Below are 25,926 nucleotides of genomic sequence, written 5' to 3'. Positions count from 1 at the left end.
TGCCAACAGACGAAGATAGAGTTGTCCGCCAAAGATCCCTCAATCATCAACAGAGTTTCAAGTACAAATCCACAACCGCTCGACCTGAACCTCCCCCTTCCAGGGCTACAGTACACACCGCGATTTAGCACGTTGCATCACAGACGAAAGATCCTGCAAGGGATGTGTGGGGGGGAGGGGGAGGTGGAGAATCAATCATACCAATTCCTCTTAAAGTTCAAATTGCCTCGGGTTCCCCCAACATCGATCCATGCCGCCTCTCCACTCGACTGTGGTGCTCGGTGCTGTGACCTCAACCTGGTGTGTATTTCCTTCCCACTGCCTACTCCTTCCAGGCATTCATTCCACTCACTATAAAGCAATTATTCTCAAACATTTTTTTTTATTTTCAAGGACCCCCAGTCCGATATGAATTATTCCACGGACCCCTCCATTTGATTTTTTTTTTTTTTATATATATATCTCTGGGACCCTCATTTACTGTTGTTTCCTGTTGTTTTTTTTCTTCATCTCACTCACGTCACTTTGTCTGCTGACCTCAGCAACGAAATAAACAGAAAATAAACAAAAATAAAAATAAAACAATTCACAGGAGGCAAGCAGTGATCACTCCATGATGTGCACTGCAATGTAGTTTCAAATGCACTGCAATGTACGTTCACATGCAGTACATTGCCGGCGCTTTTTGAGAGTGAAAAAAATAAGAAGACACGTGTGACATTTGTGATCTGGGCAGCTTACACTCAGAAATACAGACGTAAGGGTCCATTTGGTTCAGTCATTTAGCGCTGGGGTGGCACAGTGGTAAAGTCCCTGCCAGCCACCACCACAGAAGTTGCGGGTTCGAATCCACTGTGCTCCATCCGGATTTGTCGGTTTGTTTCCTCACTGGCAGGCAGGTGAAGTTAGTAGGACTTAACAGCAGTGACTGCAGAAATGTGTGTGGGGAGGAATTAATTGGCATAACTACTACTTTGAGGAGAAAAAGGGGGTAAAAAATTATTGGCTACTCTAAATTAAAAAAAGAAAAAAAAAAGAAAACTTTTGCTGAACCCCACTTTGAGAACAACTGCTATAAACCACTGCTATCATGTCTTATGTGACATTAATAATCATTTCACTTTCCTCAGACGACGAGTCAAACGTTCAACCTATTGAAATTATATTTTAAAAAAGAAAGGTCCTTAGAAGACCATTCAGGATGACTTTCTTCCGGACCGGAGTTGAGCATCCGTTTAGGCGACTTAAAGATTTCTCTTGACAATGAATAATGAGGCTATTGATCGTCCCAGGAGATATTTACCATAGCCTATACCTCCAAACCACAGAGTGCATCGACACCTAGACAAGAGCCAGCAGCATCTTCAGAATGCAAGGAGAGAGACGGCTATCAGTGGCCAAGTCCACGAACATCTGCTTTTGAACAAACTGCCTTGTACGTCTTTAAAAACCCACCAGACAAACCAACATATCGTCGTTGTCGGGTGAAAACCTTGTATGTCCAAAACCATTCGTTTTGTGTTTATCGTTTTAAAAATTATCCAAGCTAGTGAAAATAGCCGATCTACAAGCACACAACGCCTCGCACCGCGAGGCGTTGTGTGCTTGTAGATCTGCTATTTTTACTAGTTTTGTGCGACAGTCTTCTGTGATGAAACAGGGCTTTGCTTATAAAAAAAAAAAAAAAAAAACGTTCAAATTTGAAACTGGGAGATACGAGGTTTCTGCCCGACAGTAACGATATTGATTTGTGCTTTCCCCAACCGATTCTGGGCAAGAAAATGACCACTGCTTGTACAGAATAGATATTTGACAGTATTCTTTGAGACACACATACGGGTATTTATGACATTATGTGTAGTCAGAAGAATTAGTATTTAGTCATTATTATTAATCATGAATTATTGTATTATTAATCAACTGACCCATGTCTTTTGCAGGTTCCCACATCGGGGCGAGCCAAGTACTATGTGTCTTACAAGAGAGACCCGTTCATACAGATCAAACTGCCAAAATATTCCCTGCCAAAGGTAAGATACAGTGCCTCTTCCAGCAAATATCTTCATGAACATTGGCTCTCATTCATTCATTGATTCTTTTCATGGGGGGGGGGTAGCCATTAAACGAAATGGGTATTTCTTACATTGATGCTCCTACATATTATCATGCAAGCACGAGTTAAAGTTACTTTCCATCCCTCATATACTGTATGCACAGTGCACATCCCATAACCCACACACTGCACATCATTTTGGAGCTCATATCTTTGAACGGGTAAGGGCTAGTTATATATTATTACTCTGTTTTATTCCGGATTATTAATCACTTAAGCCCTATTGTATTTTCTTGTGCATTGTGTCGCCCTGCAAACAACAGGATTTTCGATCAGCTATTTCAGAAAAAAGTTTGTAAGGTTTGAAAACAAAGAGAATACAGTATATTTATCTGATTGAAACATTTGGAAAGTGCAGGTTTTTTTAAGGGGGAAATGTATTATCATGGATATAAACACAGTAAACCCAGTGATTCTCTGGAAAATACAAGTACCGGTACATTGTATTTGAACACATATGGACAAACCCGCACCTTGACACGAACACAGAGATTACACACATTTAAAACGATAAACCAATCTCTTTCTCTTTTTTTCTTAAAATTGCTAAATACATTTAGTATTGATACAAGTTAAATATATGACATTTCGTTGTTTACATATCGATAGATGGCCGTCAATTAAAATCGATCCTTGGATGCAGTTACTACATCGATACACCTCTCTAGCGCAGAGCCTGTTAGTCACGTCGCCCACGTTCAGCCCCTCAGCCAGCGATGCCACGCATGCAGCACATCAGTATTCACCTCCACAGCGCCCCGGGAGGCTTGATCCCCATGACCAAAGCCCCAAAGGGTCAGCTCTCCTTCTAATCCGTAACACTGTGACCTCCCATCACAACTCCTCTTTAAGCTATTTAGACCGGGAAGGCGTTATTCCTTTAACCATTATTCCGTGCTTTAACTATTGAAAAACAGCAGATATACAAGCTCACAGCGCGGCACCGAGTGCCGCGCTGCGAGCTTGTAGATCTGCTATTTTTGAAAGTCGTGAACATTTGTGCAAGTCTTTGAATATTTTTAACACTATTCTATAAGTGTCTTCTAAATCCTTCAAAGGTTTTTGAAAAATGCATGTTTCTATGTCAGTGGTGCTCAAGCTTTTTCATGTCAAGGACCCCTAGAATTATATGTATTTGGCCGACCCCCGTCTCAAAATATTACATATCAGGGACCTTCCCAGAAGCAAATATTTAAGTTACAAATTTTCACTTTAAAAAAAAGATACGGTGTATTCAAAGATTTGCAAATATTATCAAGATAAAAAATAGCAGATCTACAAGCTCGCTGTGTGTGAGCTTGTATATCTGCTATTTTTCAAAGTATCCACATGTTTCCGCAAGACTTTACTGTAGCATTATCTGCGGGACACTTCCGGTTAACAGCAGACATACAAGCTCACGTCGCGTCGCAGATGCAACCGCTTTGAGCTTGTAGATCACACTCGGCTGCGGTGCCGGAAATGCCGTTCGCCTTCTGCGCAATTGCACGATGGGATGTTGGAAAGTTGTGGATAACATAATTCCAGGTCTTGATGGCTTAATCTCGCCCACGCACCTCTCTCTCTGATAGGATTTGCACATCGTCAGCACGGACGAGAAGCAGGTGTTCGCCGCCGTGCAGGAGTGGAACCAGAACGACACCTACAACCTCTACCTGTCCGACACCAGGGGCATCTTCTTCACGCTGGCCATGGAGAACGTCAAGACCACCCGGGGCATCGGGGGCAACCAGATGCTGGATCTGTACGAGGTACGGTAACAGGGACCCGCTATGATAGAGTAAACAGAAAATACAGGGAAAAAAGAAACACTAGAAAGATGCAATTGGAAATTGGCTCGCAAAACCTGTTGCATTGCGACACCTTGTAAAAGTACTGTATTATTGCGACCGTAGGGAGCATTTACTATCAAAACCTCCACGGGCTGTCCGTCCGTCTGTCCGTCTGTCTGTCACACGTCACACGTCACACTTTTGCCCTGCTCATATCTCCACAACCGTTGCCCCCATCCATGCCAAATTTTGCACACACACTCCTTACCTGCCAAACTACAACCTCCAAGGACCCCCGGAGATCCAGGGGGGACCCCCAGGTCCCTGGGGGACCCCCAGGTGTAAAAAATGACCAAATGTGCAAAAATGACCAAATGACCACCCCAACGGGGCTGCTCACGGGGAATTCCTGGGGACCACCCACTCCTGGTGCTCCAGAACGGATGCAAAAGTGGTGACGCCCCCAGTGGAGGACCCCCTCCACTGCAGCTCACATAAAATGCCGTAACTCAGGCTGGGAGCGTCCAGGAGAGCCGGGGCCGGTACCTATTCGTCCGCCAAGGCAACGCGGAGACCCCACCCCTCATTTCTCACATGGCCCTCTTCTAGCGCCACCTTCAGGCCCATTTTTAAAACACATTCTTGGCCACTGCTCCTACAGTTTTTGCCGTAAAATCACGCAAATCGCTACACAGTATGTCTACACTCATCCCATCAACATGAATCTGTCCCATATAGCGCCACCTTCAGGCCGATTTTTAAAAACACATTTTTGGACACTGCTCCTAGAGCTTTTGCCCTAAAATCACGAAAATCACTACACAGTATGTCTACACTCATGTCATCAACATGGATCAGGGAGATTTTGGAAAAACACATTTTTGCCCTATTTGTGGAGATAACCGACCTACGGTCGCTTATCTCCCGATTAGGGAGTCTTACTGGTTTTATTATGTATCTGCCATAAGGGGGTTCCACACTACGCGCGGTCACCGCCTCCTAGCAATTCATTTTCAATGAGAGGCGGGCGGCTTTTTCGGCCGCGCAGCGATGTTTTGGGGCGGCGAGGCGAGCGGGCGCGGTCCCGTGAAATCCACCGCGAGCGTGCTCGTTTGTGCATGCGTACGCGGGCGGTGAGAGATGGATTGTGTTCATCTTTGTGAAATGCCGCGCGGCGTTTACTCACTGAGCGAGTGTTTGTGTCTCACCTCGGTGCGGCCACCGCTGATCCTAGCGGCAGTCCCGACGGCAACCACGCCTAGTGTGGAGGGCACCTTAGGGTGGATGAGAGTTGGCCAGTTACAGTAGTGTTGTAATGGTTTCAATCAGCCCATGCAAGTAGTAGTAGTTGCATGCAAGTAGTTACTACCAAAACCTCCACCGGCTGTCTGTCTCTCCGTCACGTCACACGTCACACGTCACACGTCACACTTTTTCCCTCCTCATATCTCCGCAACCGTTGACCCGATCCATGCCAGATTTTGCACACACACTCCTTGCCTGCCAAACTACAACCTCCAAGGACCCCCAGAGCCCCAGGGACCCCCAGGTCCCTAGGGGATCCCCAGATATAAAAAAGGACCAAATGTGGTCACACGTCACACGTCACACTTTTTCCCTGCTCATATCTCCGCAACCGTTGACCCCATCCATGCCAGATTTTGCACACACACTCCTTGCCTGCAAAACTACAACCTCCAAGGACCCCCAGATGTAAAAAATGACCAAATGTGAAAAAATGACCAAATGACCACCCCAACGGGGCTGCTCACGGGGAATTCCCGGGGACCACCGACTCCTGGTGCTCCAGAACGGATGCAAAAGTGGTGGCGCCCCCAGTGGAGGACCCCCTGCCACTGCAGCGCACATAAATTGCCGTAACTCTGGCTAGGAGCGACCGGGAGAGCCGGGGCCGGTACCTATTCGTCCGCCTCGGCGGCGCGGAGACCCCACCCCTCATTTCTCACCTGGCCCTCTTCTAGCGCCACCATGAGGCCCATTCTTGCAAAACACATTTTTGGACACTGCTCCTACAATTTTTGCCCTAAAATCACTGACATCGCTACACAGTATGTCTACACTCATGTCATCAACATGGATCTGTCCCATATTGCGCCACCTTCAGGCCGATTTTTTCAAACACATTTTTGGACACTGCTCCTACAATTTTTGCCCTAAAATCACACAAATCGGTACACAGTATGTCTACACTCATCTCATCAATATGGATGTCCCATATAGCGCCACCATCAGGCCGATTTTTTTCAACCACATTTTTGCACACTGCTCCTACACATTTTGCCCTAAAATCACGCTGCGACCTGACGGTCGCTTATCTCCCGATTAGGGAGTCTTACTGGTTTTAATACATCTAGTACTTATTTTGGAAAGTAATATGATAGCCTTTCTCCTACAGGAGAGCTTTCCATTAGGCTATACTGTATAGCCTATGTTGGGAGTCTTGACATGAAGAATGCACTTTAAATGGCCGTAGCTGCCATTTACTTGTGCATTTCTGATGACCTTGTTTGCTTATACTAGACTAGTTAGTGGCTAGGTGGGTGCATTAGCATTCACGGGAGCATCATAGCATTGCCTCTCTCTCTCTCTCTCTCTCTCTCTCTCTCTCTCTCTCTCTCTCTCTCTCTACTGAATCCAGTTAACACTCACACACTGGCAAGTGTGAACGATAGACTGAAGGAAGTGACAGTCACAGGGGTGGCGTAATTAATGGTGCCATTACTGGTCCAGCACTGTGTGTGTGTGTGTGTGTGTGTGTGTGTGTGTGTGTGTGTGTGTGTGTGTGTGTGTGTCTGTGTGTCTGTGTGTGCGTGCGTGCGTGCGTGCGTGCGTGCGTGCGTGCGTGCGTGCGTACAGTACACATCTTTGAGTGGTGCCAACCGCTCCAACAACTGACGTGTCTGTCTGTCTTTCCGTATCCATACGGCCTCAACAGCAGCAATGCCGCTGGGTGACCAACCTTCAAGTGGCGCTGTTGAGCAGCTTTGAAGTGTTTGAGGCGATACTCTGTACTATGGTATGGTATAGAGGCTAAGGCACTGCTCACTCCCACTGGCTGGGATTTTTCAGTTCATTGTTGGATTGTGTGTTTTTGCCCGTGTGCCTGTTTTTGCGCATGTTGTGGGTCTGGACTCAAGTGCATTTGTGGTGTGTGGGGCAACGCTTGGGGCTCTATGACCCTGTAAAATATGACTAAATGAAATGTTATTCAAAAGGCTATATCAAATTTGCTGCCAATGTCAACACTATCACATAGGACCAATGAAAATAAAAGTGCCTTCACTGTCCAAATTAATTCCCAGTTTAAGAAACAATCAAATTAAAAGAAAGTAGAAGGTTTTGAATAAGAACAAGATGGCACTGCAGAGACAGCGACTCGATTCTAGTGTCCTTGAATGTTTGTATTTTTTTCCGGAGTTTAGATTTCTTTTCTATATTTTATTTATTTAAAACAAATAATAATTTGACTTTTTATCTTTTCTATTACCGGTAGCTTGGATTCGCCATCAATGATGTCATTGGTAGGCAGGTTTCTGAACAGACGGGGTAGACAAAACTATACCTATTATAATGAGCATAGCATTAGTGAGGACCAAATGGATGGAGTTAGGTTGAAAATGGGCAAAGCTGTCCTTTAAAGTTATACTATGTAACTTTTTTAATAAAATAAATCTTAAAATTGTCCTAATTATTAAATCGCTAAAGTTTTAGAACACCCACTCTGTTAATTTCAGCTCCCAAAGCCTTTTCTTTATATGTGTCCTACTGAGCCCTGGTGGCCGTGACCGGGGCTGTTTTTCCCGGCAAAATTACGTCATATGCATCATTCTGTACACGTGTCTCCCTACCGGCCAATAACAGCCCAGATCATACACTGCCGAGCTCTTCAGGAAGTACACTGCAGTGTTTACACTGGTCTAGGAGTTTAGCATGTATCTCCCCAACCGCTGTTCGTAGAGGGACACGAAAGACCTCTACGGATAGGTCTCGGCGAGGCAAGGCGGACGCGGTGGTCTGGGTTAGGGTGGTCTGAAGGCCCGGTCCGCGGCCAAAAACGGACGAAAAAAGCAGACGCGATCGCGGTTTGCTATAACGCTACTGACCACTAGTTGAGCAACTTACACAGTATAGCTTTAAGTACAGTAGTTAAACTGATATGGGAAATTTCATCAAATACCGTAGAAGCCAAATAGGAGTCACTCAAGAAACATTCTGTGTTGACATCACATTGTAGCTATAGTAGTTTGGCTTCCATAGTATATATCAGGGGTCCTCACCAAGGGGTCCAGGACCCCTAGGAGGTACTCAGAGTTACTACAGGGGGTCCTCCAAATCTTAATTGTGTGATTTTCGGCAAAGAGCTTTGATGTAGAAGGGAAGAACAGACTAAGAGTGAAAGGTTGAGTTATTTTTAAAGTATTGACGGTTCAAGTGGATAAATATCTGAAAACACAAATTGACATGAATCCAAAATACACTGATTGTGCTGTCAAAAGATGAAATTATATGGAAACAGGTAGTGCTGTGGGGGTCCCTGCTTCATCTCTCTCTCGACTAAGGGGTCCTTGGCCTGAAAACGTTGAAGACCCCATACAGTATGTGATCAGTTTGTCAATGAGGCACTGAAAATCAACACATTTCCCTCATGTGTCCATACAAGATGCAAAGGAGCATTGCAGACGCTGATCCCAGGGCTATTTGGCCTTCCTGGTAGCCTCAAACCTATGGATCTCTGGTTCACCAGGAGATCCATATATCTAATAGACTGTGGGAAGCTTCATTAATCCATTCAGAACGGGCACACATTATTTTGTATTATTATTTTATGCTTTAACTATTAAAAAATAGCAGATCTACAAGCTCACAGCGCGGCACCGAGTGCCGCGCTGCGAGCTTGTAGATCTGCTATTTTTGAAAAATCTTGAAAATCTTTGAATATTTTGACCTGATTCTTTAAGTGTCTTCTGAATTCTTCTAAGGTTTTTTGAAAAGCCTATGGTTCTATGGCCGTTGTGCTCAAACTTTTTCATGTGAAGGACCCCAAAACATGTATTTGGCCACGGACCCCCGTTTCAAAATATTTTGTATCAGGGATTCCTCCAGAAGCAAATATTTGAGTTACAAATAAAAATGAGATATTCAAAGATTTGCACCGATTTTTATGATTTCTCAAAAATAGCAGATCTACAAGCTTGCTCGGTGCCGCGCTGTGAGCTTGTATATCTGCTATTTTTCAATAGAATTAAATAATTCTAGGCCTAAATGGCTTAATCCTCACTGGGAATAGTGTACAGTGGTGGGAAAACTGCCATATCGATGCACTCTGTTAATAGTAAATGTCTGGAATTCAGAATGCACTTGAATAAAAGTATGAAAGTATGGGCATCAAAAAGTGTACTTAAAGTACCAAAAGTAAAAAGTACTCGTGAAGCAGAAATCTTCCGTTTCATGTTTTCTAAATGTTATTGTTATTTGAAAAATAGCCAATCTCACAACACGGTGTGAGCTTGTAGATCGGATATTTTTCAATGAGCTGAAGTCTGTATAGGGCTGAAGTGGTTAAAGCATGTTTTGTAATAATAATCAAAATCTACAAACTAAAGTTTAAAATGTGTATGTTTTATTTAATCTTTATTTAAAGGGGTACTGTCACCTAAAGGAGTTGAGGGGCAGATTACACTGACATGAGCTTCTCTGAAAACGGTCTGAAACTGTCTGAAGCTCATGTCACAGTGTAATCTGCCCCTCGCCCCCCAACAACAGCTGACCAGTGCATTAAGTAGTAATACAGTCAGGCCTAACAGAAAATTAATTTGATTGGCTTATAATTGCATCCCCACAATGACATCATAAACATATTAACGTGTTTTTTTAAGATGATTCTTAAAGTGAGAGTAACACTTTAGGTGACAGGCCCCCTTTAACCAGTAAAAAACACATTGAGACAAAAAAAAAAGGTTGTAGTAAAAGTATAATATTTGAGATTGAGAGTAGTACTGATATATTGGAAATACTCAAGTACAAACACCTCAACATTTCACTCAAGTACAGTACTTAAGTAAACGTACTTAGTCACTTAAACACTGGGAATAATGTAATACATCTGCCGTCAGATGAAAAAAACATGTATCTTCAACGAGACAAACTTTTCAGGGCTCTTTTCAAGGGCCGCGCTTTTTGTTTCCATAAATCACGGATGCTGAAGGGCTCTCTTGAGAGAACTGGGGTCATGAATCGCACCCATCTCTACTTATTAACGAGTGGAAACCTTCGGCTCATGGAAATGAATTAAAAAATCGCACAAAATCAGGGGTTGCCAAGGAGACGAGCATAATATCGTCGTTGTCGGGCGGAAACCTCGCATCTCCCAAGTTTCAAATGCGTACGTTCTTTCGCCAAGTAAAGCCCTGCTTCGTCGTACAAGGCCGTCGCACAAAAGTAGTGAAAACAGCAGATCTACAAGCACACAACGCCTCGCGGCGCGAGGCGTTGTGTGATTGCAGATCGGCTGTTTTCACTAGTTTAAATCATTTTTAAAATGATAAATAACTTGATAAATGTCATACGTTCTTTTGTAAAGTAAAGCCCTGCTTCATCGTACAAGGCCATTGCACAACGCCTCGCGGCGCGAGGCGTTGTGTGCTTGTAGATCTGCTGTTTTCACTAGTTTAAATCATTTTTAAAATGATAAATGCAAAACATACATGGTTTTCACCCGACAACGGCGGTATTACAGAGGAGTTGGGGAGAGTGCGCTCGCTAGAGAAAGGTCTGGTCTACCATTGATCAAGAGGTGAAAATATGTTTGATTTCAAAGCGGAGCTTTGAACGGTAACCTGCACCTTTCAGTCGAGGACACCTCCCCTATGCTTGCTTAACAAGGTGAAACAGCCGTGTTTCTTGCTGCCTTTACAAGGCTTACAGCATCAGGGATGAGGATGGTTTTACAGTACTATCTGTCTAGCCCAGGGGTCTTCAACGTTTTCAGGCCAAGGACCCCTTAGCTGAGAAAGAGATGAAGCAGGGACCCCCAGATTCTGTATAGTTTCATCGTTTGACAGCACAATCAACAGTGTATTTTGAATTCATGTCAATTTGTACTTAGTCTGCTCTTTTTCCCCCTCTACACCAAACCTCTTTGCCAAAAATAGCCGATCTAAAAGCTTGTAGATCTGCTTTTTTTATCTTCTCTTTGTAACTCTGTAATATCCTTATACTGCTGTGCTGCCTCTGGGCAACTGATTTTCCCCCTTGGGATAATAAAGTTATCTATCTAAATATTTCGAAGGGGAAAAAAAACGCATGTTGTAAGTGCATGGTTCTCAAACCTTTTCATGTCAAGGACCCCTAGAATTATAAGTACAGTATTTGGCCGCCGACCCCCGTCTCAAAATATTATGTATCAGGGACCCCCCAGAAGCAAATATTTGAGTTACAAAATGTTCACTTCAAAAAATATATATTTAAAGATTTGCACACGACTTTTCAAAAATAGCAGATCTACAAGCTTGCAGCGTGGCACTCGGTGCAGCGCTGCAAGCTTGTAGATCTGCTATTATTCAATGGCTAAAAAAATGGTAAAAAAATAATTCCAGATCTTAATTGGTTAACAATCTACTATATCGTTTGCAAAAGCAAAATATCGCACCATTTTGGCTTTGTATCGTATCGTTTTAAAATGTGGTAATCGGTATCGAATCGTTTTGCAATGGAAATAATTGATTGTATGGAAACTAAGTATTTGTGCCTTGTATGCCTATTTGGTCATTTTAAGAGGGAAAATGAAAAAGAGGGGTCTAATTACCTTTCCATTCCATATAGCTACTCTTGGTCTATCGATAAATGTGTGCAATATCTGTGTTCATGTCAAGGTGGGTTAGTCGATATGTGACCATGTATTTGCTAGATCACAGCATTTACTTCCATAGCAATACATTTTTTACACGTTTTACACAGATTTAATTTCTTTGCTAAATAGTTACTATATCGATTTCAAATCATTGAATCGAATCGTATCGTATCGCCATGAATGAACCAATATTGTCCATGTATCGTATCGTTAACCATGTATCGTGATGCGTATCGTATCGCTGTTAAAATGTATCGTACATTACATCCCTAGTTAACACTCCACATTGACTATACACACAGTAACAGTATTTTAAATGACACTTCAGTCTAACAGTGCACTATTTCTCAGTGCAAAAGTGTATTGTTCTGCAATCAGCAGACAGCCAGTGCCGCGGCAGCTTGTCTCATGGCTTTTACTTATATAGGTGCTGTCTCTAATTACCGGTATGTCCCCGCATGTCAGCATGAAGCAGACAGGCCTAAATGATGACCACAGAGAACTGACACCTCATCTGTACTCTCCTTCCCTCTCACACTGAGATCCTCCGGGCCCCCCTGCCTTCGCCCCCCCGCCGCGTGTCTTTCCTGAACAGCCTCGGCTAAACTTGTCTCTTTAAAAGCTCGATTTATACTAAGTCGCTCGCCGGTGTCGCCTGCTTTTGTACAAAAGGTTCCGCCACGGTGTCGCACACTGAAAATAGCCTATATCTGCAAGCTCGCGACGCATCGCATGCGGCAACACGTCGTGAACTCTTAGATTGTCTATTTCAGGGGTCTTCAACAGGGGGTCCGGGACCCCTAGGGCGTCCTCAGAGTTACTACGGGGGGGCCGCCAAATCTTTGTGTGATAGGATAATGTTGTTTACATTTTTTAACCACTTGAACCCTAGCATCCCTATTCTGAGTGGAACATTAGCCAAAAATAGCAGATCTACAAGCTCACAAGGCCTCGCGCTGCGAGGTGTTGTAAGCTATTTTTGGCAAAGAGGTTTGTCAAGGAAAAAGAAGAGCAGATTAAAGTAGTTGACGGTTCAAGTAAATGTCTGAAAATACACATTACTCGAACATGATGACAGTGCTGTCAAACAAGTCTTAAGGGGAGCACACACTGAACGCGGACGGCTGCGCAGCGTCGCGTCGCGGTATCGACGCACGTTAAGTGCCGCACGGTAACCCCAACTGGATGCGGCGCGCTGCCACACAGCACATCCATTTCCCCCGGTGGGGAGAACCATGGGAGAACATGTTCAACGCACTGCAATGCTGGACAAATAGAACAGTGGCGTATCGGCGCGGCAGACGAGGCGGCAGATCCTCGGTTGCGCGCGTCTGACGCCGCCGGTGTGGGTTAGTTCATTGAAAATAACGGGGCCGTATCTTTTGACGCGCCGCCTCCGCGCCGCCTCCGCGCCGCCTCCGCGTCCAGTGTGTGTTCCCCTTAAGCTGTCTCAGAAATCTATGAACATTTTTAATCTGCAACACAATTTTATACAATATGTAGTGGGGGTCCCTGCTTTATCTCTCTCTCAACTAAGGGGTCCTTGGCTTGAAAACGTTGAAGACCCCTGGTCTATTTCATAGACGTATACAACACATCACGCGACTACAGTAGGTACAAATCAGGCATGAGGCATAACAGGCATTAGACATATCCCTCAACCAAACTCAAGCCCAATATGCAACCACAGGGAGGGAGGGAGAGAGAGAGAGAGAGAAAGAGAGAGAGAGAGAGAGAGAGAGAGAGAGAGAGAGAGTGAGTGAGAGAGAGATGATGATGGCCTGCTTCTACATCAGACGGTTGCCTGGGTGAAGGGTCCCCAGTCGCGCGGCGTCTCGCTTCCCCAAAGGGATCCCTCCGTATAAGTGGCACTAATAGGCAGTGCATTTGACACCGTCATGGATATACACACCGCTCGGGACGGACGCGCGCTAACGAGAGGCCTCCCTACCTCCGCTGACCCGCCCTGTCAATCACCGCCATAATTATTTATCGCTGCACCGCCTGCCATATCGCGCACATGCACACACACACACACACACACACACACACACACACACGCACATACAGGACACACGCATGTGTGCGCCCTAACGATAAGAGACGCGTCTTCCACACCAAGTGGGGGCGGCGTTGACACCGGTCCATCCATCGTTCGCGCCACCCGCGCGGTTTTGTCCCGCACTTGACGGCGGCTTGAAGGACACGGACATAGATCACCGTGCAGGAATAGAGCGGGGATGACTTTTTAGCCATGTAGCATGTCAGTGTAAACAGGCTGAACGCGCCGCCTTGACAGAGAGGGCCGTGTCAAGGTGGATCAACGCTCACAGGAATCACGGCCAGAGGTAACGGAAAGGTGAGCGGAAACATTCCGACACTCCCCCGGTGCTTGGCTGATGCCACCAGTCCTCCTCCCCCCACTCCACCCCATGAGGCAATACTCACTTATGGCAGTGGTTCTCAACCTGTGGGTCGGGAGCCCCAGGGGGATCCCCAAATTATTTTGGGGGGTCCCCACTCCCCAGATGATTAATGTGCAACATTGTTTTCTCACTCAACAGTAAACAAAGCAAGATAAAGTTTAAGCTTATAATATCTGCACATTTCTAAAGTGACACATTTAATACCTCTAAAATGACAAATTAAACATTGGCCAAATTGTCAAATGTTAGAGACAGAAATTGTGAAAATAGCAGATCTACATGTTCACAACGCCTCGCATTCCGTGTTGTACAAAATGTAATACCTCAACTCTTAGTGCTCGTCAGGGTGGGGGGTCCCCAGTTAAAATTATTTTGGGGGTCTCGGCCTGAAAAGGTTGAGAACCACTGCTTTAAGATGGAGCCTGTTACAGTATGTGTCTGTATGTGTCTGTCTCCTGTGTAGGTGGCAGGCATTAAAGGGATGCTGATCGCCAACAAGAGGCAGGACAACCAAGTGAAGACATTCATCACCTACAATAAAGGCAGAGACTGGAGGCTTCTGCAAGCGCCTTCCGTTGACCTGGATGGGAACGATATTCACTGCGTACTGGTGAGCTATGGAGCTTGTGTAGGCTATGTGTTTTTAAAGTCTTGAATCAAGAATCAAGAGGTGTTGGGTTATTTGTCAAATGGTCTGGCAAGACAACAGCAGCAACAACAACAGCAATACAATATATCGTCACTGTCGGGCAGAAACCTTGTATCTCCAAGTTTCAAATTGTGAATTTTTTCGCAAAGTAAAGCACTGCTTTCATCATAAGGCCATCGCACAAAAGTAGTGAAAACAGCAGATCTACAAGCACACAGCGCCTCGCGGTGCGAGGCGTTGTGTCGGCTGTTTCACTAGTTTAACTCATTTTTAAAATGATAAAACAAACTGTCTCGGACGACGATATGTCGACAACGACGATATGGTACAAGGAGATAAGAATAGAATAAGAATAATACTGGAATGTAATTAAATGACATTAATTCTAATAAAATAAAGTAATGAGAAAAAATGAAATACAAGGTTAAAATATGTCAAGACTCACACTCGAACCCTTGTTAAAACCCTCTATAGTGCAATGGGGAATGTGCACAATTGGGGGTGGGGTGGGGGTGTAATACAATGCATGTTGAGGTAATGTATGCATACAGTATATTGTCACTGTCGGGTAGAAACCTTGTATCTCCAAGTTTCAAATTTGTAAAAAAAAAAGAAATCAAAGAAAAGCACTGCTTCATCATACAAGGCCATCGCACAAAAGTAGTGAAAACAGCAAGCACACAACGCCTCGTGGTGTGAGGCGTTGTGTGCTTGTGGATCGGCTGTTTTCACTAGTTTAAATCATTTTAAAAATGATAAATACAAAACAAACGGTTTTGGACACACACGGTTTCCACCCGACAACGACGATATACATCAAGCACACTATTACAGTATGTATATTTGTGCTCAGTAAACGTGAGCTAAAACAAGCATAGTCATTTACCGATGGATGCAGCTTTCGCTTTATTTATTTCTTATTGTTTTCTCCCTTTTTTTTTGTTTTGTCATGAACCCAAGCACCTACTGTTGTATGTGTCCTGCTGGGGTGAGGGGGAGCTTGCTGTTGTGCATTGTGGCAGAACACGTGTGTATATATTGGAGCAGTTATATCCATAACATACCGTGACGGCCCCCCTGTCAGGATGCTCTGCTCAGGACTTTCTGTGTGACCTTGAATTTTCTCGGTTGCCTGAGGTGTTGTCTCGCCTTGAGATAGGGCCCACCACCCCGCTGTGCCATTACCAAACTTAACAATGGTGTTCAAAGTGTTCGGGGAGTACAGGAGTAGTGGACTCATATCATAGACAGTTTCTATGCTGAAAATTACGTTTTCTTTTGTCCCTTGTACGGGTGCCGCCATCATTGTAGAAATCAACGTTCATTGGTAGAAATGGTACCATATCTCGAATGCTATTGGCTGGTCACATGCAACCGCCGGGATACTTGGGAGAATGTGGTGTTGAGCTTGCCAAATAAAGCACACAAAGAAGAACCATCACAAGCCTATCACAAGCCCCTCCTACAGCATACCCTGCTTTAACATCAACTATAAATTGGACCATATTTTCACAAAACGCATATCATGGTGATAGAAACGAGACTTTAAACTAGCGACAGGAACCATAAAGTACTTATGACAATGTTTATAAAGGTAAGAAAATCAAATGTAAAAGTTGGTGCCAGAACAGCGCAACTAGCGGCCAATCGTAGGAACTTTCAGTTCCGTGTTGCTTCATTTTAAATCCTGACGCCTGCCCCCCTGCTTATATACGGTAGATAACCCTCCAAGGGTGAGGGTGGTAGAGATGTGCCTTGCAGCGCAGGGCTCTGGCAGATAAGAAGTCCAGGACTCCAGTCCCACACAGCAGGGTTAATTCCCAGGTCAGCCGGGTTGTTAGGCAGCCAGGCGTGGTGTTTAAGGCAGAGCTGTAATCGCTAGATAACAGCCCAACATATCCACCTTCCATGGTGTTATCGAGGTGGGAGAGGGTGGCACGTAGGACCTGGGAGATGGTATCATGGGCGCGTAGCGCTATTCCGAGGTCCCGTTGTTTTCGAGGTCGCAGTGGTCCGAGGCTAACCTGCCCACGCTGGCGAATGCTGACCTGGTGAATGCTAACCTGCCAATGCTGGTGAATGCTAACCTGACGACATTGGTGAATGCTAACCTGCCGACATTGGTGAATGCTAACCTGGTGAATGCTAACCCTAAAGCCCTTTGCACACAGGACATTTGCATTTTCTTTTGTTTGATGCATGAATAAAACACATTGGATTTGGTGTGCAATGCTGTGCGGAATCGGTGCTGCGGATCCCAAAAGGAGTGATGAGTTTTTTACCGCATGCGACAAGAAGCACAAATCGAACTGGGTTCGATCGAGAAAAAAAACGCACGGCCACCGCCACTCGTCGCACGGCTATAATTCGGATCCGGTGTAGGCCTACATGAGGTCGTAGAGAATCATTGTTTTCTTTTTAAAAAATGAAATTGTCCGTTTTATCCGTGCGGATAAACACGCCTGTGTGCAAAGACCTTAACCCTAACCCTTACCGGACTATTGGGACCTCGGAATATCGAGATTTTGCCAGTACAGGGGTCATCAACACGTCCGTACACGGACTTGGCCTTGTCCGTGGCAAATGAATTGTAGATTTTTTTTCCCCTTTTTCCTTCCTTATGATCAAAGCTTTTCCTAAGTTTTGATCATAAGACCCCATTACTGAATGTCACCAGGGTTTCTTCAGAATATGTGTGACACTGATTTACTATGCCAATATTATGGCACATTAGGAGTCCACTATTACAGTGCTTCTCCACTAGTACAGTAAACTCTGTACTCTGTTGTACATAACTCTGTCCATGGCAAAACATTTACTTTGACACAGATGTCCACCACAAGCCAGCATGGCGATGACCCCTGTGCCAGTATCATCGGTGGATCTGTTGGCAAACTGCAGTGAGTCCAGAGGGTTAGGGAGAGAGGAGTAGATGTGGTCTTTTACTAGCCTCTCAAAGCACCTCACGACCACCAAGGCCAGTGTATCTGGATCATAGTCATTCAGGCCACTGGGGAGGCATTTGTTTTGGCACAGGGACAATGACCTCTTGAAGCGAGTGGATACTAACATACTATGGACTGGGCAAGGGAGAGAGGGTTGATCACTGGTGCCAGGAGACCAGCGCAGGTCTTGATGACCCGCCCAGAGAGGCCGTCTGGACCAGGCTTTAGCAGCCTCCTCACACGCTGCCCAGAGAGGACCAGATTGCTTATGAATAAGCAAAATATTCGGTTGCCTGGGGCGTCTTGACACTGATAGGGCACACACCAGGATTTTGTATTATTTCTTTTTTGATTCATATTAATGTATTTTGATATATCACTAAATATTAAAAGGTTTTGTTTTTAACATTTGAAAACTAAATGTTAGGGGAACTGCAACGATATAATGCACCTCTATCTCCATTGGTTTTGTCCAGTCGTGTTGTCATGTGTGGCGTGCCTGCACACAGCGCTACTGTATGCTTGAATTGATCTTCTCAACCGTGTCATTTGTACACACTCTCTGACTTAAATGTACACTGAGATGTGACAAGACATTCCTCTTATTCGGAATAAAACATCATGTTATGTATTTACATTAAATGAAGCCCTCCGCAAATGCATTCATATTCATATTATTGTTAATTTATGCTTACGGTCTTTAGCATTGGTCTGTTTAAATCATAGTTTTGTTTTCAATTTGGTTCTTATTTTGTATCCTTATTCATAGAGCATTTCCAGAACCGCTGGATTATTTAAATCCTTTTGTTTTCAACTTGGGGGCATTCGTTCACATCTTGCCTAGGGCATCAAATTAGTCAGCTCTGCCACCCGGCCAACAATGCCAGTCACCAAGCTAGTGCCAGTGGTGGAGAGTAACTATAGTGGCCTACATGGACTCATGTACTGTACTTACTGTAAGGACACTTTTGTGATACTTGTACTTCAGTGGTTCTCAACCTGTGGGATTATTAACTTTGTTTTCTCACTCAACAGTAAACAAACCAACATAAAGTGTAAGTGTATAGAGGATATCTGCACGTTTCTAAAGTGACAATTTAAGGACTTTTTAATACCTCTAAAATGATCAATCAAACATTGGTCAAATTGTCAAATATTAGTGGCAGAAATTGTGAAAATAGCTAATCTACAAGTGTGGCAGAGAGAGTCGCAGCCCCAGCCTTGAAGCCTCAAAAGTCTAGTATCTCCCTCGTTCCATGGGGATATCCCTTTCCCTTTGGAACGATGGTTAACATATTGGATTTTCACGTGGGAGGCCCGGGTTCGAAGCCCGGGTGGGGAGGTCCGATTCACTCCGATTACACATGCTCACAACGTGTTGCGAGGCGTTGTGAGCATGAAGATCTCACAATAGAACCGTGTTATACAAAATGTAATGCCTCAATGTATTTCCATTTTTTGATACTTCTACACTATTATACAAAACTAGGATCAGTGAAGTCAGTCATCTCATGCAGCTTAGCATGGCCGCGGTATCAGTGATGTCAGCTATCTCCAAATTTGGGCACTGTTTAGTACCAGTGATGTCAGCATGCGGACAGACAGACATTCTGTCATGTATTATATGCCCTATGTTATGCTTTGCCTATTCCTAAAACACACACACACACACACACACACACACACACACACACACACACACACACACACACACACACACACACACACAAAAAGAGAGATTTAAATGAATAAATCTTTTTTTATTAAAAAATCCTTCTTCCATTCAATATTACACCTACCGTATAGCTCAATCAAGAAGAACTAAGACATCATTGACTGAATTAAAGTGGATTTCCTTTCTCCATAGATATTATATCATAGCATCTTATCAAATAAGGCTTGAAGAATTGTCTCAAAGAAAGAAACGTCATCTTATTACAGCTTCACAATAGATGACCTTTTCACACTATCAAATCCACGAGAAAGAATATAGGGTAATTAGAGCTAATTACGGTAAGTCAATCAAGATACCGCGAGGTACCTTGGCCTACAGTTATATGAGCTGTATAATATAACAGAGGGTTTGGGATGTTAAATAACTGAGCATGGAGGTATCTTTGTACTAAAACTGGGCATTTTCCATAATGTACGGTAGCGTCGCTGATATTATCGTTCTAACGCGTGCTCTGGGGAAATCGCACATTTAGTTATGAAAGAAAACCCTGTTTAAAAATAACGGTAGATAAGACGCAACGCTAACAGATCGAGATGTACTGCACTTTCCGACTCCAACAAGGCTACTTACTTTATACTCCGTCGTACGTTGCTGTTGCTTACCCAAAATAGCAGATCTATAATCTTTAGAGTTTAGAGATAATAATCTTATTGTCACTGTCGGGCATAAACCTTGCATCTCCAAGTTTCAAATTTGTATTTTTTTTCCCGCCAAGCAAAGCCCTGCTTCATCATACAAGGCCTCGCACAAAAGTAGTGAAAACAGCCGATCTACAAGCACACAACGCCTCGCGGTGCGAGGCGTTGTGTGCTTGTGTAATAGATTTTTATAAAACTGTTAATGTATGTGCAATGTGTATCTGTCACCTTTACCTCAGTAAGTTGAAGTTACTTGACACGAAAAGACTGACTCAACAACAGCTGTCTATCCAGACAGTTGCTCCACGCTTACTCCGACATCATGAGTGCATATATGGAAGACTTCTGTAAGAATAGACCTGTCCTTCACCTATTCTTGTCACACTGTCTTGTATAAATAAGACACTGCGCAGAGAACGGGAGCGACACTAGCATGTGTGTTGTCTCAGAGCTCTTGATTTTGTTGTTAATAAATATATTGTATTCATTGTCACTCTACCTTGTGGAAATTCAATTCCTATATTATATAGGCCTATATATGATCTGGAAATTTACATAACACTTGTAGATCGTCTGTTTTCACTATTAAATCATTTTTAAAATGTTAAATACAAAATGAACGGTTTTAGACATACAAGGTTTCCACCCGACAACAACATTATGATATAATCTTATAGATCGGCTATTTTCAGCACACGGCACCATTGTACGACACGATACAGCTTCAGCATTAGGCTGCTCCGTCTCCCATCTCATTAGGCAGCTTCAACTGCGACTTACGCTACGTTCACGATTAGGAACAAGAATGTTCGAGACATTAGAAGGGCTCCATGCTGGTTTAGAGGTGATTGCGGGAGTGCAGGGGCGCCGCGTCACAAGAGGGGGGGAAAGTGGGACTGAGTTACTAGGGCCCACGGTGGAGGGGCCTTAACTATTTTATACTTTAGCTTTTGAAAAATAGCAGATATACAAGCTCACAGTGCAGCCACCGAGTGCCCCGCTGCGAGCTTGTAGATCTGCTATTTTTGAAAAGTTGTGGAAATGTGTGCAAATCTTTGAATATTATGTATTTTTTAAGCGAACATTCGTAACTCAAATTTTGCTTCTGGGGTGGTCCCTGGAACTAAATGTTTTGAGATGGGGGGTCCGTGGCCAAATACATATCATTTTGGGGGTCCTTGACATGAAAAGGGTTGAGCACCACTGACATAGAAACACAGGTGTTTTTCAAAAACCTTGGAAGGATTATAAATATTTAAAAAAAAAATGATAAGCTTGCAGCGCGGCCCTCGCTGTGACCTTGTATATCTGCTATTTTTTCAATATAAAGCTCAAAATAATGCATAATAATGCGTTCCCAGTCTAAATGGGTTAAACCCCCTCCCACAGAACATTCATGGGGGGCCCGCAGTGAATCCTTGTACCCAGGGCCCATAATTTGGTGCGACACCCCTGCAGGAGCGCTCGGGGTGGTTTATACAGTTCGGTGTGATTGCACATTCGTGTGACATTTTAATTACCATGGTGGGTTACTTTTGATTACCCAGTTCAGGCTCCGTGCCCTCTGTGTCTTTACAACAATTTCACGCTATCAATTGGAGAGAGATGAAAACAGGAGACGCCTTTTTCCCCCCCTCCTCCTCCTCGTCGCCGAACAGTAATTGTCTTCTGTTGTGTGTACGTTTGCCCTAGAGATTTGTCATTATTCTTTTATGCAGAATCCATCATGCTTTGTATTTAATCCATTCATAACGGGTACACATTATTGTGTATCATTATTTTATGCTTTAACTATTGAAAAAACAGCAGATATACAAGCTCACAGCGCGGCACTGCGAGCTTGTAGATCTGCTATTTTTGAAAAATTGTGAAAATTCGAATTTTGACCCGATTCTATAAGTGTCTTTTGAATCCTTCTAAGATTTTTTGAAAAACCTATGTTTCTATGTCAGCAATCTGGCCAGCCATCGTCAAAGAAAAGGTCCTTTTCACTTAACTGGAGCTCAGTTATTAGTCTGTTCTTGAGAGACTACTATGTCAGTGGTTCTCAAACGTTTTCATGTGAAGGACCCCCAAACTGATATTTATTTGGCCACGGACCCCCATCCCAAAATATCTAGTTCCAGGGACCACCCAGAAGCAAAAGCTACAAACGTTCGCTTTGAAAATACATATATTCAAAGATTTGCACACATTTTCACGACTTTTTCAAAAATAGCAGATCTACAAGCTCGCAGCGCGGCACTCGGTGCCGCGCTGTGAGCTTGTATATCTGCTATTTTTCACTGGTTAAAGCATTCAATAATTCGAGGCCTAAATGGGTTAATGACAGATGAAATGCGGTTTGATGCGGTTGATTCTCTTTTTTCCGGGACTAAATTGAAAGCGGGTTTCATTTCAATTTTCTTCTTGTTCTTTGTTCTCTCTGTTCTTTCATCGCACGGCTCCCCGGCAAAAAGAACCGACGACTCTCTGTGACTCAAGTTTCAAAATTATTTATTGTTATTTTCCTAGCATATTTTGTGAGCTAATAGCTTTTTTTTCAGCAATTGTTCATCAGAAATAATGTTATACATCTGTAACATATTTAACAATTAAAGCCCTATTTTGTTGTCGTACCATATAAATTATATATCGGATCTGCTAGCTCACGCTTGTGTTTTCTAAACATTGCATAACCATCTAAGTAGCTGACAGAGTACAGCATCTTGCAATGGGCCTGGTGTACAATAATACACTACACCTCCAAGATACCCATGTACCTGACAAACTACTTCCTAAAGGTCAAGGATGTTCACGATCACAACACCAGAGGCAGCTCCACCAATCATCATCAACGTAGATTTAACACTAAACAAGGCTCTAACTCGTTCTCCTGCTACCCCTGACTTGTAAATAGACTATGCCCCCATGCTCCCCCCCACCCTTTTTGCTGCCTTTGTATTTGATGTTATGCCTTTTCTGCTTTTGAAATTGATATTATCCTAGATAAAGTACTATGTTCTATCAGTCTGTCTTTCAATGTTATATGAGATACTTAAAGTGTGGTTCTGTGGAAATAAGCTTTCTAGTTGACCTTGCACCAGTGATTTGTACTATGAAACTGTACTTTTTTCTATTGCAAACTTCTAATACATTTTTCAATCAATCAATCAATCAAAACTATTATCATCAAAATAGGAATGCCAGGTTGAAAGTGGTTACTGTAGTGTAGGCATAACAATCAAATCTGTGTTCCGTTGTACATGAATTGTTTCGTTCTAAAACTCCCAGTTGAGAAAAGTGTACATATTCTGTTCTTCCTCCAGCCTTTCTGTTCGCTGCACCTCCAGCTGCAGACGTCAGAAAACCCGTACTTGTCTGGAACGATCTCCACCAAAAGCTCTGCACCTGGGATCATCGTTGCCACAGGTGAGACATAATCATCTGGTATAATGATTTTAATAGGTCGCCTCAGAAGAACCCATAATATGTCCATCAACAGTCACATAACACCAAATCCCCCGCCCACGGCTGCATCATTTAGAGAGCACTTATTCCGTGTGACGAAGACTTCACAAATGCCTGGCATCCAAATATAAAAATCGAACATCCATCAGCATTGGTAATCGCTGATGTTGATTTTACTGCCCACTTTGTTACATAAATGTCTGACCAGTGACCACCTCCTTCCGAAACATCCAAACTATCTCTTTTCTCTCTCTGTGTATGCTTTTGTATTCCATATCCGACATATCTCTGCTGTTCTCTGATGTTCATTTTCGGCAAAATGAGCTCAAGTGGAGTTAGGAGGTTTTGACCGAAGGGCTTTTCTATCTATCTATCTATCTAGGTCGTCCTCAGACGAGCCCTCCATCGTTGTTTCCAGTCATCTCGGTTCTCCATACATCTGGCCAGCTCATTGGTGTTCTGTGTCCCTACGTCTTCCTTGAGTACGTCCACGTATGTTTTTGTGGGACGTCCTCGCGGCCGGTGCCCGTGTGTTGGCTCCCACAGTACCAATTTGCTGGCTGGAAGCTCCTGGTGTCTTTGGCAGTGTCCTGCTAGTCTCATTCTTCTGGTGGCAATTTTCTCGCTTACCTTTGGTATTCCCTCATACAGGCTCTCGTTTGTAACATGTGCACTCCTGTTGATGTTGAGTACTGCACGCAACATTCTAGTGTAGCACCCGTCTAGAGACTTCTGCAGGGTTGGCTTCAGGGTCCAGCATTCACTGCCATAGAGGAGAACAGACTCCACCGTTGCAAAGAAGAAGCTAAGTTTGATTTGGCGGGGGAGGTTAGAGTTCCATACACTGTTCATGCCGTTCAGGGCCCTCCAAGCGAGTGCCTTCCTTACTTTAAGGTCTTTCTCAGTTGAGTCGACCCATGCGCCCAGGTACTTGAAGTCCTTGACTTCCTTCAACACAGCTCCTTCTGTTGTTGTCAGAGGTGAGTGATCAGGTAGGTTATAGGTGATAACCTCAGTTTTCTTAGCGTTTAGCCTGAGACCAACTTTGGCACACTCTATCTCCACCCTGTTCAGGAGTTCTTGTGCTTGTTCCATGCTGTCGGAGAGCAGGCTGATGTCGTCCGCATAGTCCAGGTCTGTCAGAACTACTGCGGGATGCCGTCTTGACCTCCTTGGTGTTAGCGTGAAGCCAAGCTCTTGTTCCCGTCCCCCTATGGCTTTCCTGAGCGCATAATCTAGAACTATGATGAAGAGGTAGGGGGCTAGGGTGTCTCCTTGCATTACCCCAGCTCGGATGTCAAACACCTCACTGCTGCCATCTGGGGTCACCACTTTGGCCCTTGTTTTTGCGTACATGGTCTCGATAGCCCGGAGAATGTTGGGAGGGACATTGTAGGCCTCAAGGATCTTCACCATCTTGCTTCTGTGGATAGAATCAAAAGCCTTTTTGAAGTCAATGAAGCACAGTACAGCTGCTAGGTTGTTCTTTTTCACCTCCTCTATTAATCTCCTTAATGCCAGGATCTGTGCTACGGTTGTTCTCTCCTCTCGAAAACCATTTTGGTTCTCTCTCAGGTGAGGGTCGATGGCATGCCGTATCCTGTTCAGTATCATTCGGTTGAAGACCTTAGCAGTGATACATGTCAGGCTGATGCCTCTGTAGTTGTCTGGCTTTGAGAGGTCTCCAGCTTTAGGCACCGGGATGATATTAGACAGAGACCATATTTCAGGTTGCTTGTTGTGCTGTAGAGCATTGTTGCAAAAGTCTAGGATGAGGTTGTCTAGGTCGCAGTTCTTCAAGACCTCTGGGGGTATGCCATCCGGCCCAGCACTCTTTCCCTCTCTTAGGGTGGATTTTGCCCTGGCGAGCTCGCTGATTGTGAAGGGTCCATCGTCGATGTTCAGGCCCTGGAGGACTGTCGGTATATTTTCCTCCTCTCCCTCTTCCACTGATGTTCCCAGGAGCCTCTGGAAGTGGTCGAACCATGTTGCCACCCTCTCCTCTGGGCTGTGTCCCTCCATCTGGCCCTCCTTGGCCCTCTTCCGCCCTGTCATCTCATTTATTACCTTCCAGGCCTCCCCGTATTGCCTTTCACCTTGCGCTGCCTGCACTCTTCGCACACTTTCCATCACTTCTTCCCCTTTGATGGTGTCGTAGGTGCTGAAGAGAGACTGTTTGGCTTCGTTCAGTGTCTCGCGACCCTCCTCTGTTGGCTCACGCTCAAAGTTGAGTCGTGCTTCCTCCATCCTGCCTCGTGCTGCTACAACCTTCGGGTGTCTGGACCGTGGTGGTGCTCTTACTCTGTTCAGCACTGGCACGCACAGTCT

General features: G+C 44.2%; 1 protein-coding gene across 1 annotated transcript in view; it reads left to right on the top strand.

Moving 5' to 3' along the window:
• The window catches only part of LOC308281724 (VPS10 domain-containing receptor SorCS3-like), a gene marked incomplete at its 3' end in the record, with an annotated part of 555,751 nt that overhangs the window by 442,544 nt on the left and 87,281 nt on the right, over positions 1 to 25,926 (top strand). The window contains exons 8-11 of the mRNA XM_080722002.1: positions 1,941 to 2,030; positions 3,685 to 3,864; positions 14,645 to 14,791; positions 23,457 to 23,559. Coding sequence (XP_080578128.1) covers positions 1,941 to 2,030; positions 3,685 to 3,864; positions 14,645 to 14,791; positions 23,457 to 23,559 — 520 coding nt within the window. The remainder of the gene's footprint in view (positions 1 to 1,940; positions 2,031 to 3,684; positions 3,865 to 14,644; positions 14,792 to 23,456; positions 23,560 to 25,926) is intronic.

The sequence above is a fragment of the Nannobrachium achirus genome (assembly GCF_963921795.1).
Source record: "Nannobrachium achirus genome assembly, chromosome: 3".
NCBI classification, from domain to species: domain Eukaryota; kingdom Metazoa; phylum Chordata; class Actinopteri; order Myctophiformes; family Myctophidae; genus Nannobrachium; species Nannobrachium achirus.
This window is presented reverse-complemented; position numbering and strand designations above follow the sequence as displayed.